Source organism: Phyllobates terribilis, unplaced genomic scaffold, assembly GCF_046119375.1.
Source record: "Phyllobates terribilis strain yellow unplaced genomic scaffold, ASM4611937v1 Scaffold_80__1_contigs__length_6766528, whole genome shotgun sequence".
NCBI lineage: Eukaryota > Metazoa > Chordata > Amphibia > Anura > Dendrobatidae > Phyllobates > Phyllobates terribilis.
Window position 1 is genome coordinate 5,126,875 of NW_027362840.1, and position 18,957 is coordinate 5,145,831.

Sequence of the window (18,957 nt, forward strand, 5' to 3'; positions counted from 1 at the left end):
GCAGGCACAGCGTGGAAAAGGAGCACAGAGTGGAGGAGGAGCGGTGGACGCAGGACCGGGGCCACGGCAGTATGGGAATCGGCATCTCTGCTGGGGTGGCGCTACAGTGCCCACCCCCCCCTTTACGCCCCCTCTTCAAGCCCACAAGACATTTTTCCAGAAGTGGAGCGTGAACGGTCTCCTTAGGCTCCCATGACCTCTTCTCAGGACCAAACCCTTCCAATCCACAAGAAAAAAACGTTTTTTCCTCTTAACCTCTTAGTAGCCATAATGTTCTCCATCTCAAAAATGTCCTCAGCACAGACTGGGGCTTGAGTGGTACCTGGATCATTGGAGAAAGGATTGAGGACGACAGGCTTGAGGAGAGACACATGAAAGGAGTTGGGAATCCGTAAGGAGGCAGGGAGTTTCAGCTTGTATGCCACTGCATTAATCTGCCTCAAAATCTCAAAAGGGCCGATGTACAGCGGACCCAACTTGTATGAAGGTATTTTGAGAAGAACATGCTTGTCCCCTGGAGGAATACAGGTGGACCCAGACGTCTCTGATATGTAGGTCTCTTCATCCACTCGTAGGACTGTAGCAATGAAGGCTTTGTGTCCTCCCAGATCACAGAAAAGTTTTTAACAAGAGACTCTGCGGCAGGATTGTCAACAGAAGTGGAAACTGGAAACAGGATATTGGGATTCTGACCATATATCACAAAAAATGGAGATTTGGCTGAGGATTCGCTCACATGATTATTGTAGGAAAATTCGGCCCAAGGCAGGAGTTCCACCCAGTTGCTATGGTGGGGGTTGACGAAGTGCCGGAGGAAGCTGGTAAGGATCTGATTGATACGCTCAACCTGGCCGTTAGACTGTGGGTGATAAGCTGATGAGAAATCCAATGCGACATTCAGAAGCTTGCACGTGGATCTCCAGAAGCGTGAGGTAAACTGGACCCCTCTATCTGAGACAATATGAAGAGGTAGGCCATGGAGACAAAAGATGTGAAGAATGAACTCTTTAGCCAGCACTGGCAGATAGGGTAGACCAGGCAGAGGAATGAAGTGAGCTACTTTAGAGAAGCGGTCAGGTACCACCCAAATGACAGTACAACCGACCAATACAGGGAGATCCGTGATGAAATCCATTGCAATATGCTGCCACGGTACGGAAGGCACAGGTAAAGGAAGCAGTTGACCCATCTGAAGTTGCCTAGGAGTCTTGTTTTTAGCACAGGAAGAGACGAAATCCGCAACATCCTTGTGTAGGGTAGGCCACCAATGTCGGGAAATAAGCAGAACCGTTTTCTTTTGTCCGGCGTGGTCTGCCAGTTTAGACGAATGACCCCAGAGTAGGACCCTGTTCCTATCCGGAGCCGCCACAAAAGTCTTACCTGGGAGAATACGAGACAGATCAAACGGGGCAACCATAATAATTATGGAGGGCTCAATGATGTGTTGAGGCTCCTCCTCTTCGTCAGACGAGAGAAATTATCTGGAGAGCGCATCTGCCTTGATATTTTTATCCCCGGCCGGAAGTGGAGAATAAAACTGAAGTGGGTAAAGAACAGAGACCATCTGGCCTGATGATGGTTAAGTCGTTGAGCGGACTGCAAGTAGGCGAGATGCTTATGATCCGTGTAGATGACCACCCCTTCTAGTAAAAATCACCATTCCTCCAGCGCCAGTTTGATGGTAAGCAATTCCCAATCTCCAATGGAATAATTGTGCTCAGAGAGAGAGAAGAGCTTGGAAAATAAGCAGCAGGTCAACATTCGCCCGGACGAGGATTTCTGGTTGAGGACTGCTCTGGCCCCAGAAGAAGAAGCATCTACCCCCAGCAAGAACTGCTTGTTACAGTCAGGACGATGCAGTATTGGAGCAGAAGAGAAGGCTTGTTTCAAGGACACAAAGGCACTTTCTGCCTCGGGAGTCCATTCCTCTGGAATAACCCCTTTGCGGGTCAGGGCAGAGATGGGAGAAGTCAGGAAAGAGAAGTGAGGAATGAATATGCGGTAATAATACCTGTACGGTGCATTCGGTCTCTTCGGCAGCTCGCGGTGGTATAAAAGGACCTTCCATGACGTCATTTAGTCATGTGACAGGTCACGCGACCACAGACGTCAGCGGTCCTGTGACCTGTCACACGACTAAATGACGTCATGGAAGGTCCTTTTACCACAGCGAGCAGCCGAAGAGCCAGCAGCACTGCCGGGAGCAGATAGGGGCCATCAGAAGGTAAGTATATGTTTTTTTTTATTTGAATTCTTTTTTAACTACAGGTACTATGGTACCCGGGTCTGAAGGAGTCTCCTCTTCTCCAGACCCGGGTACCATCCGCGAATTGAATCGCATAATATCCGCATGTGTACATGTAGTCATTCGGATATTATGCGATTCAATGCAAGTCAATGGCGGCGATTATGCCGCAATTCCGCAAAATAAATGGTAGTGCTGCAGATTTTTCTGCAATGATAATCCGTAGCGGAAATTTCCGCAGCATGTGCACAGCACATGCGGATTATCATTGGGGACCATTGCAGACCAAGCGTTTTTTAAGCGTTTCTGCGGCGGAATTGCCGCTGCAGAAACGATAAAAAAACGCATAGTGGGCACGCAGCCTTAATCGACTTCAGAGAGATGAACACCAGTCTTCATAGCTCCAGAAAGGAAGAAGTAATGCACTCACTCCAAGCCTTCACAAGGGGTAATGTTAGTATCGCCCACACCTTCCTCTAGCAGACCCAGGCCAGGGTGTTAATTAGCCAGAGGAAGATAGCCACTGCGTCCTAGAGAGCCAGCCTCTAATAAGGTGTCTGTAATGCTAAACGAATAGATCTCCTGCAACCAACAGCAGGGCGACTGTCTGTCACTTCTGACACACCGGTGACAGATTCTCCTCAATGTATTCTGACATGGCATGGGTCTTGGCCAACGACAGGGGGTAGATTCGACCACAGAAAGGTGAGGCATCGGGGATAAGGTCGATGGGACAATCATAAGGCCTATGAGGAGGAACTCCAATTCAAGACCCAAGAGTAGGGGATGGGAGAGACCGAGCAGCACATAGAAGGAGATTTTCTCCAAGTGCAGCATTCCTGTCTAAAGAGCCACCGGCTCGGTGACGAACAGAATGGGCTCGGCAAGGGGTCTCCCCATCCACCGAAGAAACTGCCAACGGATCCGGGAGATGCTGGATAGGGATCCGGAACTGCCCCACAATGGCTTGTTGGATGAGGTTCCCAGCAGCGCCAAGATCCAGATAGGCAGTCTTGACAAAATGGATGTCGCCGCAGGATATGGCTACTGACAGCGTCAGGGATGAAGAGGAAAGATTCTTGCCCAGGATGACCTCTCCAAGTGATCCTAGGCTCTGAAGTTTCTTGGCCTCTCAGGACAAGGGCGGATTACATGCTCCGAACTGCCACAATAAAAGCATCTTCCTTCAGCGAGGTGGACCTCCTGGCGAGTTTTGACCATCGTCACCTAGTCAACTTGCGTAGCTTCAGGGGTGGATGCAGAGGCAGAGGTTTGTTGCGAGACCGGTCTCTGAAAGTTGGGTGCTAGGCGTAAAGGTCTTCTCTCACGGACCACCTCCTTATAACGCTCCTGGAATCTGATGGTAATCCGTGTCGCCAGAGGCACTAGGTCAAACAAAGAGGAGGGTATGTTACGACCGGCCAGCTCGTCTTGGATTTGCCCAGAAAGGTCTTCCCAAAAGGTAGCTACCCGAGCCTCGTTATTCCAGGCGAGTTCAGACGAGAGGGTGCAGAAACGTACAGCGTACTGACCCACTGTGAGGTCTCCTTGGCGTAGACGGAGGCGAGGGAAGCTGTAGAGAACGCACGGTCGGGCTCATCGAAAAGGCCTTGAGGAAAGCCTGGAGATTAGACACCTGAGGGTCCCCTCTCTCCCATAGGGCAGGGTTCCCCAACTCCAGTCCTCAAGGCCCACCAACAGGTCATGTTTTCAGGATTTCCTTAGTATTGCACAGGTGATGGAATTATTGCCTGTGCAGGTGATGCAATTATCACCTGTGTAATACTAAGGAAATCCTGAAAACATGACCTGTTGGTGGGCCTTGAGGACTGGAGTTGGGGAACCCTGCCATAGGGGACTGAGCCACGTCAACGCCTCTCCTGTGAGCTAAGAAATGAGGAAGGCCACTTTAGATTGGTCTGAAGCAAACTGATGGGCCAGGAGCTTGAAGTGCAGCATGCACTGATTTATGAAGACCCGACATAGAGCGGGATCACTACCAAATCGTGGAGAGGCAGACAGTCGGGGTCCGAAGCAGGATACCGCACCGCCACTGGAGCAGTTACCGCTTGGGTAGAAGCAGGCACTGCCGGAGTAAACAGTGCATCCAGGCGGGAGTGTACAGTCCGCAGGAAAGACAGGATTGTCTTTCCGAGACCGTAGGAGCTTGGGAGCCACCGGATTCCATGGCCTGTGCAAACTGTTACAGGTCCGGATGGTGGAACCACTGTTGGCTGGTTACAAAAAGCATTTAAAGCTGTGATACTTTCAAAAGGGGGTGCAACTAGGTACTAACCGTGCAGGGTTCCCAAACTTTTGTATCGACCCTTTTTGGTATTTTTAAAATGTAAAAGATGAAATATATATTAGATATATTTTTTTCTTGCCTAAAATACAAAGGAAATTTGTCAATGTGTCATCTAAAACTTCAGGCCTTTTAGAGATCATTTCATCTTCAACTTGCTTAACTGTTCACAACAACAGTAATTTTGACAATGAGTGCCCAAACGTTTTACATGCCACTGTATTGTACAGGCTGCTCTGGCAACTGTAAATGCACAACAGTTACAAGAGCTCAGAGCTACACATGGTGCTAATCACATCCACAATTTGAAGATGCGAATGGCCCATTTTTCAAAACCGTTTGACCATGGCCTTAAAGTCATTAAAAATCTTTCCTTACTCAGTGATGTGAGTGGCTGAGGATCCTCCATCATGACACCCGTATACAGATCCTTATGTTCTTCTAAATACTCCCACTCCTCCATGGAGAAATAAACAGCAACATCCTGACATTGAATAGGAACCTAAAAAAACATAAAATCAGAAGAAACAAAGACTTCATAAAAAAATTAAAAACCGCAACCCCCCCCTCCCTAAAAACAGACAATAAAATACTCTACATGCTGTAGAAAAAATAATACAATCTTATTAAAAACACCCAATAGAGAAACTTTTATATTAAATGTCAACTGACATTTACTTGTATAGTGACTTATACACGTGCTGGGGGAACGTGTGCAATATATCTTTCGATCGTTAAAGTGCATTGCAGTTTAACATGGCAGTTTGACAGGGTTGGACACAGGCAAGCTATGCCAGATGGTTAAATTTGTCAAAAGTAAAAGAAAAGTCTAAAATGATCTAAGATTTTTACAGGATGAAATTGGTAAAGTGGTAAAAATTATGCCGAGAAGACCAAACTTTTAAATTCCTATTTTACAACTGTTTTTGCTCAGAAAGTAAATGTAACATCAACTGATCTTCACTGTACTATTAAAGGAATAGAAGAATCCACATGATCTATAAACAGAGAGATAGTGAGGGAATACTTAGCTAACATAAATGAATTACAGGTCCAGATGAATTACATGGTAGGGTACTGAAGGAGATAGAGGAAATTATTGAACGACTCTCCTTAATCTTTGAAAATTCTTGGAGAACTGGAGAAGTTCCAGAAGACTGCAGAAGAGCGAATGTTGTCCCTACCTTTCAAAAGGGGAAGAAGTTAGAACAAGGGAACTATAGGTCAGTGAGCCTTACTTCTATACTAGCAAAGGTTTTTGATCAAATTATTAAACAACATCACAAGCAAGAATAGAAGGAAAGGCAGCACTCACCCAGTCTTCTTTTAAAACGTTCCTTTATTTTTGTGTGCGGAGCATTTCAGCGTGCAGCATTGGACTGAGACCCCGAAGGGTATGCGGGGGAGAGGAAAAAAGGGACAACGCCCGTTTCGCGTTGTCCCTTTTTTCCTCTCCCCCGCATACCCTTCGGGGTCTCAGTCCAATGCTGCACGCTGAAATGCTCCGCACACAAAAATAAAGGAACGTTTTAAAAGAAGACTGGGTGAGTGCTGCCTTTCCTTCTATTCTTGCTTGTGATTGAAATATTTCTTGGATGTGCACCACCGTTTAAGTCTTGAAGCACACAGTCTGAATTATGCCCTGGTGATTGATCTTCTGAAAAAACAGCGTGGTGCCAGAATGTCTCTTTTGCATTTGAACTTATTAAACAACATGTATGCAAGTACCAAGTCCGGTCACAGGAGTTGGCAGATGGGACTGCTATACCCATCAGCCTACACCTGCTGTCACAGATAACAGCAAGAACAGACGCGGCTGATGGGAGTATTCATCTGCCGTCGCCTTCGCTTTAAATAAATACATTTTAAAAAATATGATTCTTAAATTTACCAAAAACAATTATACTTACCCAAAACCCAATCCACTGAAGCCAATGTCTCCTGTAAAAAACAAAAATAAAAAAACAACAATATCCCTCACCTGTCCGAAGTTCTGTCCCACGCCGTTATCCATGTCTGGGATAAATAGTTTTCAATCTAGACGGTGCTAAGATGTGACCGCCCTGGCTGAAAACCACTGAGGAATGAGCTACTGGGAGCTCAGCCTCAGTGACTAGCGGTGATGTCCTAGAATTCTCAATTACTAAACCACGCAGTTGATGTCACCAGACAATACAAAGGTAACATCAACCCCACAAATATTACCCCACTTGCCACAGCCACAGGGCATTGGGGAGTGCCGGGCAAAGGGCCATAATTGGTGCATCTAACAGATGCGCCTTTTCTTGAGTGGCTGCGGGCTGCTATTTTTAGGCTGAGGGGAGAAGTATCCATGACCTCAGAATACCAGCCCCTAACTGTCTGCTTTAGCTTGAATGGTTATCAAAAATGGGGGGGACCCCACGCTGTTTCTTTTTTAATTACCTTTTTAAATAATTAAAAAAATGGTGTGGGGACTAGTGATGAGCGAGCACTAAAATGCTCAAGTACTCATTGCTCGGGTCGAGCAAATTGGAATGCTCGAGTGCTCGGTCTGAGTAACGAGCCCAATGTCTATGGGAAACTTGAGCATTTTTCCAGCGGCACCCCCCCCTCCCCCGGTGGTCTGCAGAGGGCCTACAAATTACCCAAATCGATGGGAACAGTGCTCAAATTACATGGAACAGAATGGGGAAGACCCCTGGAACCATTTCTGACTCCCAGGTCAATGTTGTCAACAATGTTGTCAGAGGTATTACGCCACTTTTCCGGACTCACAATAAAACATACAAAAACAAAACCAAAATGGATTTTCCTGGGAAATAGGTTAAGGAACATCCTTCCCAGTATAATGACTTGAATATATGGCAAAATAAATAACCAAAAATAAAAATGCTCCTCCACACGTTGGGCTATGTTCACACGTAGCATTTTTGATACGTTTTTGCACTTTTGCATTGCTTTCAACCGTGACAAATTAATTCACTGGGAAATGTCATTTTAACATTTTACAACCTTATCTGGCCATGTGGTGTGTGAAACCTCATCAGACACATCCTGTTTCATTTTTGAAGGAGCGATTGTGAAAGTCACAAACACAATTTTTACAGCCTTACTATTCTTAAAGGGCCAGCAGTCGGCTATGCGTTGTTGTTCCCATTATTAAAGAGTGAGTCTCCTATACTGTTATTTCGTATGCAGTGACTGCAAGGGCTGCCAAAAATTTGGATGCACCCCAATGCCTCTTCGAAGAAAAAATAGAGGAGGGTCTCAGTAAAAAAAAAAAATGTTACCATTATAGAGAAGTGGGTCTCCTATAGTGGTAATGCCCATGCTGTGACTGCAAGGGCTGCCAAAATTTGGGAAAAACCCCACTAACAATTTAAACACACATATAGCTGGGCCACAGTAACAACATGTTACCACTAGAAAGGAGAGGGTCTGATATACAGTTATAGGGTATGCAGGGAGACCAAAGGCTGCCAAAATTTAGGAAAAACCCTACTAACAATTTAAAGACACATGGAGCTGGGCTACAGTAATGAGTATGACATGCTCCCATTAAAAAGGAGTGGGTCTCCCATACCGTTTGCCTATGGAGTGAATGTAACGGCTGTCAAAAATGTGGAGGAACTCCAGTATCCCTTGCAAGAAACGTAGAGGTCGGAGGGCCTCCTGAAACCAATGTTCCCATTATTAGGAAATGAGTCTCCCATACTGTTTGCCTATGCAGTGAATGCGAGGGCTGCCAAAAATTTGGAGGAACTCCAATGTCTCTTGCAAGAGACGTACATATGGTGAAATGGTATATACGGTGGTGATATGGAGGAGGATGTGGAGGATGAGGAGAAGAAGAGCAAATAGACAAAATGAGGAAGCATATACCCATGTCTGGATGTGAACACAGAGGTGCATGGGAATAGAGTTAGACCTCCCCAAAAAAACACTGTATTTGAGTTTGCTACACTGCTATCATTCGGTGGTGTTGAGAAGTCTGGCCCAATCCAGTCCTTGTTCATTTATATAAGAGTCAGCCTGTCAGCATTTTCAGTTGACAGGCGGATGCGGCTGTGAGGACCTGGCCACTTACTAAATACTTTTCCAGCACTGAGCACCCATTTTCATCGATCTTATCTTTGTATGGTGTTAGAAATTTGCTTGCTGTGTTTTGTTAGTAATTTGTTTACTCATCAGTTCAACCTCAGGTATCTATTTCATTCAGTGACCATATCCCCGAGACCTTGGGCCATTGTTCTCCCCGTCACCACAGGTAGTCTCACATGCAAACCCAGGGGATGCGTTCCACCTGAGAAAATATCTCCACTAAGGCACAATTAGCTGGGGGAGGGAGGTGTGAGCTCTTCTGCTGATTCACGGGGCTGAACCCTGTGCAGGTGAAAGAGAAGATTCATTGCTAGTCGGATTGGGAGCTGGTTGGTATCACGGGATGCAGTCGTGATATCCATCATCCGAAGGAGCATATGCTGTGACTGCCAATATACCGGCGGGAGATACAAAAGCTGTGGGCCAACCAAAAGTTTGGGGACAGTGGGTATCACCTGGTACGGGGCAGTGGAACTACTGATCCCAGGTTGGGAACTTAAGGACTAAGAGAATTGCCTGCTGGACATTTACCTGGAATTGCTATTCACCGTGGTCGGAAGGAATAAAACTATTTGCATCGATAACCAGCCTAGGTGATTATTAAAATCCAACACCGCACATCTTTACAGCGCCTATCAGTTATAATTCCACAAGCGGCACTAAAAACCCACTCTGACAAAATGCTAGCGGCAGGGCAAGCCAGAACCTATAAGGCGTAGAGAGCCAGTTCATGCCAGGTGTCCAGCTTGGATACCCAATAATTATAAGGCACAGAGGAATCACGGAGGATGTTGGTACGGTCGGCAAGGTACTCCCTTCACCATCTTCCTAAACTTTTCCCTCCTTGGGAGAGTATCCCGCGCCTCAGGGCCTGTGCAATGGGAGGGTCTGAGAAAACTGTCCCAGAACTTTGCCAGTGTTCCCCAGACTCTGCTGGACTGCATTTGTGTCTCTCTCGCCTGTACTCCTTGAATGTCCAACGGACTGTGACCTCTGCCGCCAGCGTTTTCAGATGGGATTTTTTTTAATAATTCCGCAACAAGGGCTTTTTTCGTACTGCACTATTTTATTAGGCCTGTCCTGCAAGGGAATAACAGACAGAAAGTTCTCCTTGTAGCATGGGTCTAGAAGCGTCACTAACCAGTAATGACTGTCACCCAAAATTTGGACAACGCGAGGGTTACGGGAAAGGCAGTATAACAAACTCAGCCATGTGTGCCAGACTGCTAACAGGCAAGACTTGCGTGTCCTCACCAAGAGGACAACTGATCATATTCTCCTCCCTGTCCTCAGGCCATTCACGATGAATAGACGGGATGACGGTTGTGCAAGTAGTACCGTCTATAGCGCAGGAAACTAGCTCCTGTTCTTCCTCCTCCTTCTCATGGTCACCGAATCCATGTTGGGATGAGATGAGGCTTGGCTGTGTAGAGTCACCCTGCATGGTTCTTTGCTCCATCTCATCGTGCTCCGCCTGCAATGCATCCTCTTTGATTGTGAGCAGTGAGCGTTTCAGAAGACACAGAAGTGGGATGGTGACGCTAATTATGGCGTCATCGCCGCTCACCATCTTGGTGGATGACTCAAAGTTTTGGAGGATGGTACAAATGTCTGACATCCATGTCCACTCCTGAGGTCTTATGTGTGGAGTCTGAACTGAATACAGACGGCCTTGTTGATTCTGGTAGTCAACAACTGCCCTCATCTGCTCACAAATCCTTCCCAACATATGCAATGTAGAGTTCCAATGCGTGAGGACATCGCAGATCAGTCGGTGAGCTGGAAGCTGCAAATGCTGCTGAAGCACGGCAAGGGTGGCGGAAGCTGTAGCTGACTTTCTAAAATGGGCACACAGGCGGCATACTTTGACAAGCAGATCCGTCAGATCCAGGTAGGTTTTGAGAAACCGCTGAACCACGAGGTTAAGCACATGAACCAGACATGGTACCTGTGTGAGCTCGCCTCACCTCAGAGCTGTCATCAGGTTCCAGCCATTGTCACACATGACCATGCCTGGCTGTAGGGTCATGCTTGCTCTTTCAGAGCTGTCCACAACTCTTGAGCGTTGTGCGGTTTGTCACCTAAGTATATTAGCTTCAGCACGCCTGTTGCTGCTTGGCCGAGGCAGTGCTGCATTGCTTCCAGCTTCGACTGATGTGGTCATTTCAGAGATGGAGGCTGAAGAGGAGGAGGATGTACAGGAGCTGTAGAATGTGGGGGCAACCCTGATTGAATCAGGGCCTGCAATCCTCGGCGTTGGGAGGACGTGTTCCTTTCCAAGGTCCGACTTGGTCCCGGCTTCCACTATATTATCCCAGTGTGCCGTCAGCTAGATGTAGAGTCCCAGCCCACAAGCACTTGCCCATGTGTCCGTGGTTAGATGGACTTTCCCAGTAACTGCGTTTTAATGTGGGGACGGCACACACATGAAGTGATGAAGCTTATTGTGTGATACGAGGTCTTCGGCAAGCTTCACACAAGTTGAGCAGACATCGTTGCCTTCTTGCTGCAGACCCAGCACCATCTCATCCTTTTCTGCGGTTGGAACCTCACTGTCAAGAAAAGTCAGACCCACCATAATCTCACTGAGATACCACAGGTATCTGTTGAAAGTTTTTATTGCTGCCTCAGCAACAGGCACGTTGATTCCTTTGTATGCTACGTGTTCTTGCAGCAATGTCAAGTCATTATGCGGTGGTGTGGCTTGGATTTGACAGCGGTACCAAGCCTTCAAGTATAAGTGGACAGTAAAAGTGCAAAATTTACAGAGATTTTTAACTCTGTCAAAGTTAAACAAAATTGGTGACAAAACATGAAGATCTTCAAAGCGTATATCACTTTGGCCATCCATCGAGTGCGATGGTAGGCACCTGGAGTGTTAATGTGTATGTATGGGTTTGCCGGCGAACCAAGGAACAGGAGTGCCGGTGCTAAAAATTCCTTGTAATCATCTTTCGGATGGGATTGTGCAAGCTGGTTGGTGCAAAATTCAACTAGACACTCCTTAAGTGGACTTAGCTCAGTTGAAACTATGTCATCTTCCATTCCAGCCAAAAACTTGGTTTAATCCAGTTGATTCCAGGAAGCCGAAAATCTCTCCAACAACTTTACATTTGGACCTGTAGATGCCAGCCACAATTTATCGAACACGCTTGTAATAGTTAGCTCGTGAATGTGGTGCCTACACGGCAAACTCAGTAGTTCTTTCGGCAGTTTTTGTTAAAAGAGGATGCACGCACCAGCCTTTATACAAGTGTTACTACTGGTCGTGTCAAATGACATAAACTTCACTTTATCTAAGAGCAACCAATCCTACCTTAAATTGTGATGTTCCTGTGCTCTTAGGCATTTCTAGGACAGACAACAACTTCTCAGTTCCTCCTCCTGACACTAGTACTGCCAATTGCTCAGCAGTTTCATTGCGGGTCTGGCTTGCAAACCTTTTCCCGTCTCAGTGTGCAGGCAGTGGACCGCTGCTATCAAAGGAAACTTTAATAACACTTGCTGCAATCTCTCTATGCCGGCGACGAGCCTATCTGATAGATTCCCTATCCAACGTGAGACTGTCTCGATCATGGCCAAGAGACAGAAAAACAGTAGCAAGCAGGTAGGTTGCTTTTCTATCAATTATATTAGTTCTGTCTAAAGCTGCAGCAACTTCTGGAGTCACAGTGTTGACAGGTTTTACTGACTTACCTTTATTGGGACTAAAATGCCCTTCGCCCTCATCACTATCGTCGGAAGCACCGTTGTCGCTTCAACTGCTACTACTACTGCAAAGTTCAGCTAAACTCGCTCAGTGTCCTTTTTTCTTCATTTCTCAGCCTCTATTTCTCTCATAAATCTTCTTTCCTTGACATTGGCCAGCTTTCTGTCTAATAGTCCCATGCTTACTCAACGACCTTTTTCTCTTTGAGCAAGCAAGAAGTCACGTTCTTCCTGAAGTTATAGAAGTTTCATGGCATCAGCATGAGCGACATCAAACTAATCATCAAGTTTATTAATGAATTCCTTCTCATTGGGTTCTTGTGTTTTGGCTCGCCATTTAGCATTCTTCTTGAGACTCATCACCTTACTGATCAAGTGATATTGTTGCCTTGTAGGGATTCTCGATTTTTCCCAGAACCAAAGAACTCTGTTGGCTGCGACGGTAGCACAGGTACATGTTTGTGGCGACTCTGTACAGTGCAGGAAATAAAACCTGGCCAACACCTGCCGATTCGACAGCAGCTTAGAATTGTTAATACGGCTTGCTGTCCCTCCAATTAACCACATTTCTCCAACACTGCAATTTGAAGACGCCATTTTTTCTGAAAACAACCTGCGGGAGGCCTAAATAGTAAACATAAAACCACATATCATTAAAAAGTTTCATACTTTGCTGCTAGGGATGAGTATTCCCTGTGTATTCGGCTGTGCACCTTCTCCTTCGCCATTAGCAACCAATGCTAATGAGTGAGTGAGGGGCTACAACAGCAAAGTTTGTTGATTGGTTGAGTGCAGGACAGCCATTCAACAAACTTTATTGTCCAGAAAGGAAGCCGGGACAGGGAATGGAGCGCGACTGCGCACTACTGCGCATGCTCGCCCTCCACTGCATTCACTTCCAGTGTGGGCTCGACAGCGGCCGAATGCAACTGAAGTCGTATTAACAGGGATTCGCTCATCCCTAACCTAGTTGCTGCAAATCACCCTAAAATCGCTCATCAACACTAGCAAATTACTATTATAAATTAAAGTAAGTGAATTTCAGGCAAAAATTAAATTAGAAAGTAAAAGACACAATGGGAGTCATGGAGGCTGCAGCGTAAATATTTAGAGATTAGATTTACCTAAAACAGTGAATAATATTGAATGTTATCTGTAATCAGCCAAGTTTATTTTGAAATAGGAAATATAAACTAATATTAATAATATTAAATATTCTTTACAAATAAGTAAATTGGGGAGAGTTTCAAGGAGCGGTAGGGCCCTTATTGCTGCTCTATATTAAAACTAGCCAAATCCTATTATATTAAGTGTTCAAGGGCTGACACTGAGACGCCTTTTAAACACAACAAAAATAAACAATTTTTAAAAGATATTACAGATCATTATGTTTAACAATTATAGGGAGTGAGAGTCTGTGAGACTTTAAATAAAACAAATTTTCATTTTTTCTATAAAACACATTGTCATCCTAATATACAGTGGTGTGAAAAAGTGTTATCCCCCTTCCTGCTTTCTTATTCTTTTTGCATGTCTGTCACACTTAAATGTTTCAGATCCCAAAACAAATTTAAAAATATTAGACAAAGATAACACAAGTAAACACAAAATGCAGTTTTTAGATGAAGGTCTTTATTATTAAGGGAAAAAGAAATCCAAACCTACAGGGCCCTGTGTGAAAAAGTGATTGATCCCCCCACCCTTAAAACATAAATTAACTGTGGCTTATCACATCTTTAGCAAGCTGAGTTCAAACCATTATCCCTTCTAGTGGCAGTTCAGTTGTGTATTGCCCTCTAGGCAAAACCAACCAGCTCTTCTATCACTTTGCCACCGGACTTCCATATTTTCTATCCTGTGATATTCCCACTCTCAACATGGGGGACTTTAACATCCCAATTGATAACCTGCTCTCCCCATCTTCCATACATCTTCTTTCTCTAACCTTCTCCTTTGGCTATCCACAGCTTACAAAATGTTCTACACATGAGGACGAGAACCCGATTTTCTACCAGCTCTGCTCAGAGCAAGACTTTACTAATTCTGTCAAGAACTGTCTCCCTGCTCAGGACACCCCCACTTGCCAGACATACAGATAACTACGTGCCATCAATACCCAAAAGCTTATGAACAATCTACAGTTGTCTTTACCTCCGATCTCCTCCATGCCTGTCCAGAATCAGCACTGTCACATTACAATAACACATTGCAGCACTTCCTACAGAGCACGCTTGGGTGCTAACCGAGTATCTTCGGCATGATTGTCAAACAGGCTGCATGATTCTCGTCTGCTTGACAAACAGGCAATCCTGCATGTGTTGCGACTGTCTAACAGCCACGCTGACGCGAACATATTTATCCGAGGGTGCTCGGATAACACCTTATCCGAGCACGCATCACTAGTCTGTATACAGTACAGACCAAAAGTTTGGACACACCTTCTCATTTAAAGATTTTTCTGTATTTTCATTACTATTAAAATTGTACATTCACACTGAAGGCATCAAAACTATGAATTAACACATGTGGAATTAAATACTTAACAAAAAAAGTGTGAAACAACTGAAAATATGTCTTATATTCTTGGTTCTTCAAAGTAGCCACCTTTTGCATTGATGACTGCTTTGCACACTCTTGGCATTCTCTTGATGAGCTTCAAGAGGTAGTCACCGGAAATGGTCTTCCAACAATCTTGAAGGAGTTCCCAGAGATGCTTAGCACTTGTTGGCCCTTTTGCTTTCTCTCTGCGGTCCAGCTCACCCCAAACCATCTCGATTGGGTTCAGGTCTGGTGACTCTGGAGGCCAGGTCATCTGGCGTAGCACCCCATCACTCTCCTTCTTGGTCAAATAGCCCTTACACAGCCTGGAGGTGTGTTTGGGGTCATTGTCCTGTTGAAAAATAAAATGATGGTCCAACTAAACGCAAACCGGATGGAATAGCATGCCGCTGCAAGATGCTGTGGTAGCCATGCTGGTTCAGTATGCCTTCAATTTTGAAGAAATCCCCAACAGTGTCACCAGCAAAGCACCCCCACACCATCACACCTCCTCCTCCATGCTTCACGGTGGGAACCAGGCATGTAGAGTCAATCCGTTCACCTTTTCTGCGTCGCACAAAGACAAGATGGTTGGAACCAAAGAACTCAAATTTGGACTCATCAGACCAAAGCACAGATTTCCACTGGTCTAATGTCCATTCCTTGTGTTCTTTAGCCCAAACAAGTCTCTTCTGCTTGTTGCCTATCCTTAGCGGTGGCTTCCTAGCAGCTATTTTGACATGAAGGCCTGCTGAACAAAGTCTCCTCTTAACAGTTGTTGTAGAAATGTGTCTGCTGCTAGGTTGGGTTATAAAAAAATATCGCAATTTTTGATGATCGCCCGAAGCAACATCAAATCCATTGTCATCAAATGGAAAGAACATGATACCACAACAAACCTGCCAAGAGAGGGCCACCCACCAAAACTCTGAGTAATGCACTTAACTCTCAGTCTTGACTAGAATGAGAGAGGCAGCACAGAAACAAAAGTTAACAGCATCTGTCCATATGACCACAATACACCGTACACTCCATAGAGGTGGCCTTTATTGAAGAGTTGGCAGAAAAAAAGCCTTTACTTACATAAAACAAAAATTGTAAAGTTCCTATTGTTGAGTTTGCCAAAAGACACGTGGGAGACTCCCCAAATGTATGGAGAAAGGTGTTGTGGTCAGATGAGACCAAAATTGAACTTTTCGGCCACCAAGGTAAATGCTACGTCTAGCGCCAAACCAACCACAACTCATCACCCCAAGAACACCATCCCCACAGTGAAACATGGTTGTGGCAGCATCATGCCGTGAGGATGTTTTTCGGCAGCAAAGACAGGGAAAATGGTCCGAGTCGAGGGGAAGATGGATAATGTTAAATAAAGGGATATTGTTCAGCAAACCTGTTTCAGTCTCTCTCAGTGATTTGAGACTGGGACAGAGGTTCACATTTCGACATGACTGCTTTCCAACAAAAAAAAACAACATACTGCTAGAGCAACACTCGAGTGGTTTAAGGGGAAACATATAAATGTTTTGGTGATTTGGAAAAGCCTAGTCGAAGCCCAGACCTTAATCCAATTGAGAATCTGTAATCATAAGTAAAGATTGCGAATTACCAGAAGGAACCATCTAACTTGAAGGAGCTGGAGAAGTTTTGCCTTGAGGAATGGGCAAAAATCCAAGTGGCAAGATTTGGAAAGCTCATAAAGACTTATCCAAAGCGACTTGCAGCTGTAATTGTCACAAAAGAAGGCTCTACAAAGTACTGACTTTAGGGGAGTGAATAGTTATGCACACTGAAGTTTTCAGTTATTTTGTCCTATTTGTTTTCACATTAAAAAGAAAACCAAATGTTCACTGTTGTAGGCATGTTTTTTTACACGAACTGATGCAAACCCTGAAAAAAATTGTGAAATTCTAGGATGTGAGTTAGCAAAACATGGAAAATGCCAGGGGAGGGGGAAATTTCTGCAAGCCCCTGTACTTTGTAGCCGTTCACCATCCTGGTAGCTATTCTCTGAACTTGCTCCAGTTTTTCAATGTCTTTTTTAAAATGTGGTGCTTGGAACTGGACACAGTATTCCAGATGAGGTCTGACCAAGGAGTAGAGTGAGATAATTACTTAATGTGATCTAGACTGTTTCTGTTGATGCAACCCAAAACATCCCTATAGACAGGACCATAACCTCAACTCACTAACCTAACTCTCCTTTGTTCCTCCTTCTAAATGTTAATCGTAATCTGCTCCTGCCTATTCATCTTCCTCCACGCACCCAACAGAACACCATAACTGCAGTTAGACAGATACTGGCGGATGACCGGATCATGCAGCTTAATATGACTACCCATATTTATTAGAATGATGGCTGGACCGTACATAACGAGTACGTTCTACCTATTGTCCTATTGTGTCCCCCTATTTGTTGATAGACTGTAAGCTGTGAGCAGGGCCCTTACTTCTACTGCAACTGTTGAACTTTGTGTTACATTGTATTGTTTTTATTGTCTATACATGTCCCCGGTTAATTGTAAAGTGCTGCAGAATATGTTAATAATTTTATTTATATAGCACTATTTCAGCAAAAAGCCCAGTAAGTGTTACATTGCTGGAATCAGGGTCTGTCTCTACATTACATTATGCTGACCTCAGTTTGACATCATATGACACATGGTAAGGTTTTAATACTAGACAGTTTAGAGCCATCCCGATGGGTACACCTCGTTGCGGTGGGATGGCTTTTATGCCTTCTTGATCAAAATAGCGTTAACCAAGTACCCTATCTTATTTACATTGTACTATTATTAATTATTTACTTGCTGTAGGGTATATGCTCATCTGCCTTTTCTTCTTAGATTTTGTCAGCGAAATGGCCAGTGTCAACGTGCTCTTACACTTTGCACATATCCCAGCTTATAGTCTATCAGGAAACCTCCTGTGAAACGCTCCGAGAAGTCTAGGAGCAGAGACATCATCCGTCCTTACCCAGAAGTTATCCTCGGGACCGAAACCTTTCCAACCGACGAGATACTGCAATCTCCCTCTATGCCATTTAGAATTAAGAATGCGAGAAATTTCATATTCACCGTCTTCCTCCACCGGAGGAACAGAGACAGTGGCGTCCCTATCAGAAACATCAGCTTTTTTCAATAAGGAAACATGAAACACCGGATTAATCTTCCAGGAGATAGGAACCTCCAACCTAACAGCAGATTGGTTAACTACCTGAAGCACCTTAAACGGCCCTACAAACTTCGGACCCAATTTCTTAGAAGGAATCCTCAACCGCAGATTCTTAGAGGACAACCAAACCATGTCACCAACCGTAAACAAAACCTCTTGACGTTTCCTGTCAAAGTACCTCTTGGATTTTTTGTTAGCCTCTTGAAGATTACGACGTACATCAGTCCAAACTCTCTCCAAATCACTGGAAAAATTCTCCTCCTCCGGCACAGCCGATACCAATTTGGAGAATGACCCAAACGACGGATGTCTCCCTGTACAACAAAAAAAGAACACCCAGCAGAAGAGGATGTATGGTTGTTATGAGCAAATTTAGCCAGTGGCAGAAACTCAGACCACCCCTCTTGATTGTCAGCCACAAAACAACGCAAAAACTGTTCAACATCCTGGTTCTTTATTTCTGTCTGTCCATTAGACTCAGGATGATACCCAGATGAAAATGACAAATGAACTCACAACCTGTCACAAAAGGCACGCTAAAAAAGAGCCACGAACTGAGGTCCCCTATCGGAAACAATGTTGGTAGGAACGCCATGGAGCCAGACAATTTCCTTAACAAAAGCCTTAGCAAGTGTCTTAGCGCAGGGCAGTTTGATGAAAGGAACCAAGTGACATCTTGCTAAAACGGTCCACGACCACCCAGATGACAGTGAAACCCTCAGAGGCAGGAAGGTCAGTAATAAAATCCATAGCAAGATGCATACTGTAATTATATTAATTTCGCGAAAGTCCAGACATGGACGTAAACCGCCCGCCTTTTTTTTTTTTTTTTTTTTTACAAAAAAAAAAACCAACAGCCACAGGTGACTTAGAAGGTCTAATGTGACCGGCGGCCAAGCTTGTC

General features: G+C 44.9%; 1 protein-coding gene across 5 annotated transcripts in view; it reads right to left on the reverse strand.

Moving 5' to 3' along the window:
- The window catches only part of LOC141197244 (gastrula zinc finger protein XlCGF66.1-like), a 135,314-nt gene that overhangs the window by 45,058 nt on the left and 71,299 nt on the right, over positions 1-18,957 (reverse strand). For 4 of the 5 annotated variants that reach the window (XM_073662646.1, XM_073662647.1, XM_073662648.1 and 1 more), the window contains one exon: positions 4,929-5,052. In XM_073662646.1, coding sequence (XP_073518747.1) covers positions 4,929-5,052 — 124 coding nt within the window. Of the gene's footprint in view, positions 1-4,928; positions 5,053-18,231; positions 18,368-18,957 lie in introns of those variants that run through there. The other variant, XM_073662649.1, reaches the window with a different exon arrangement.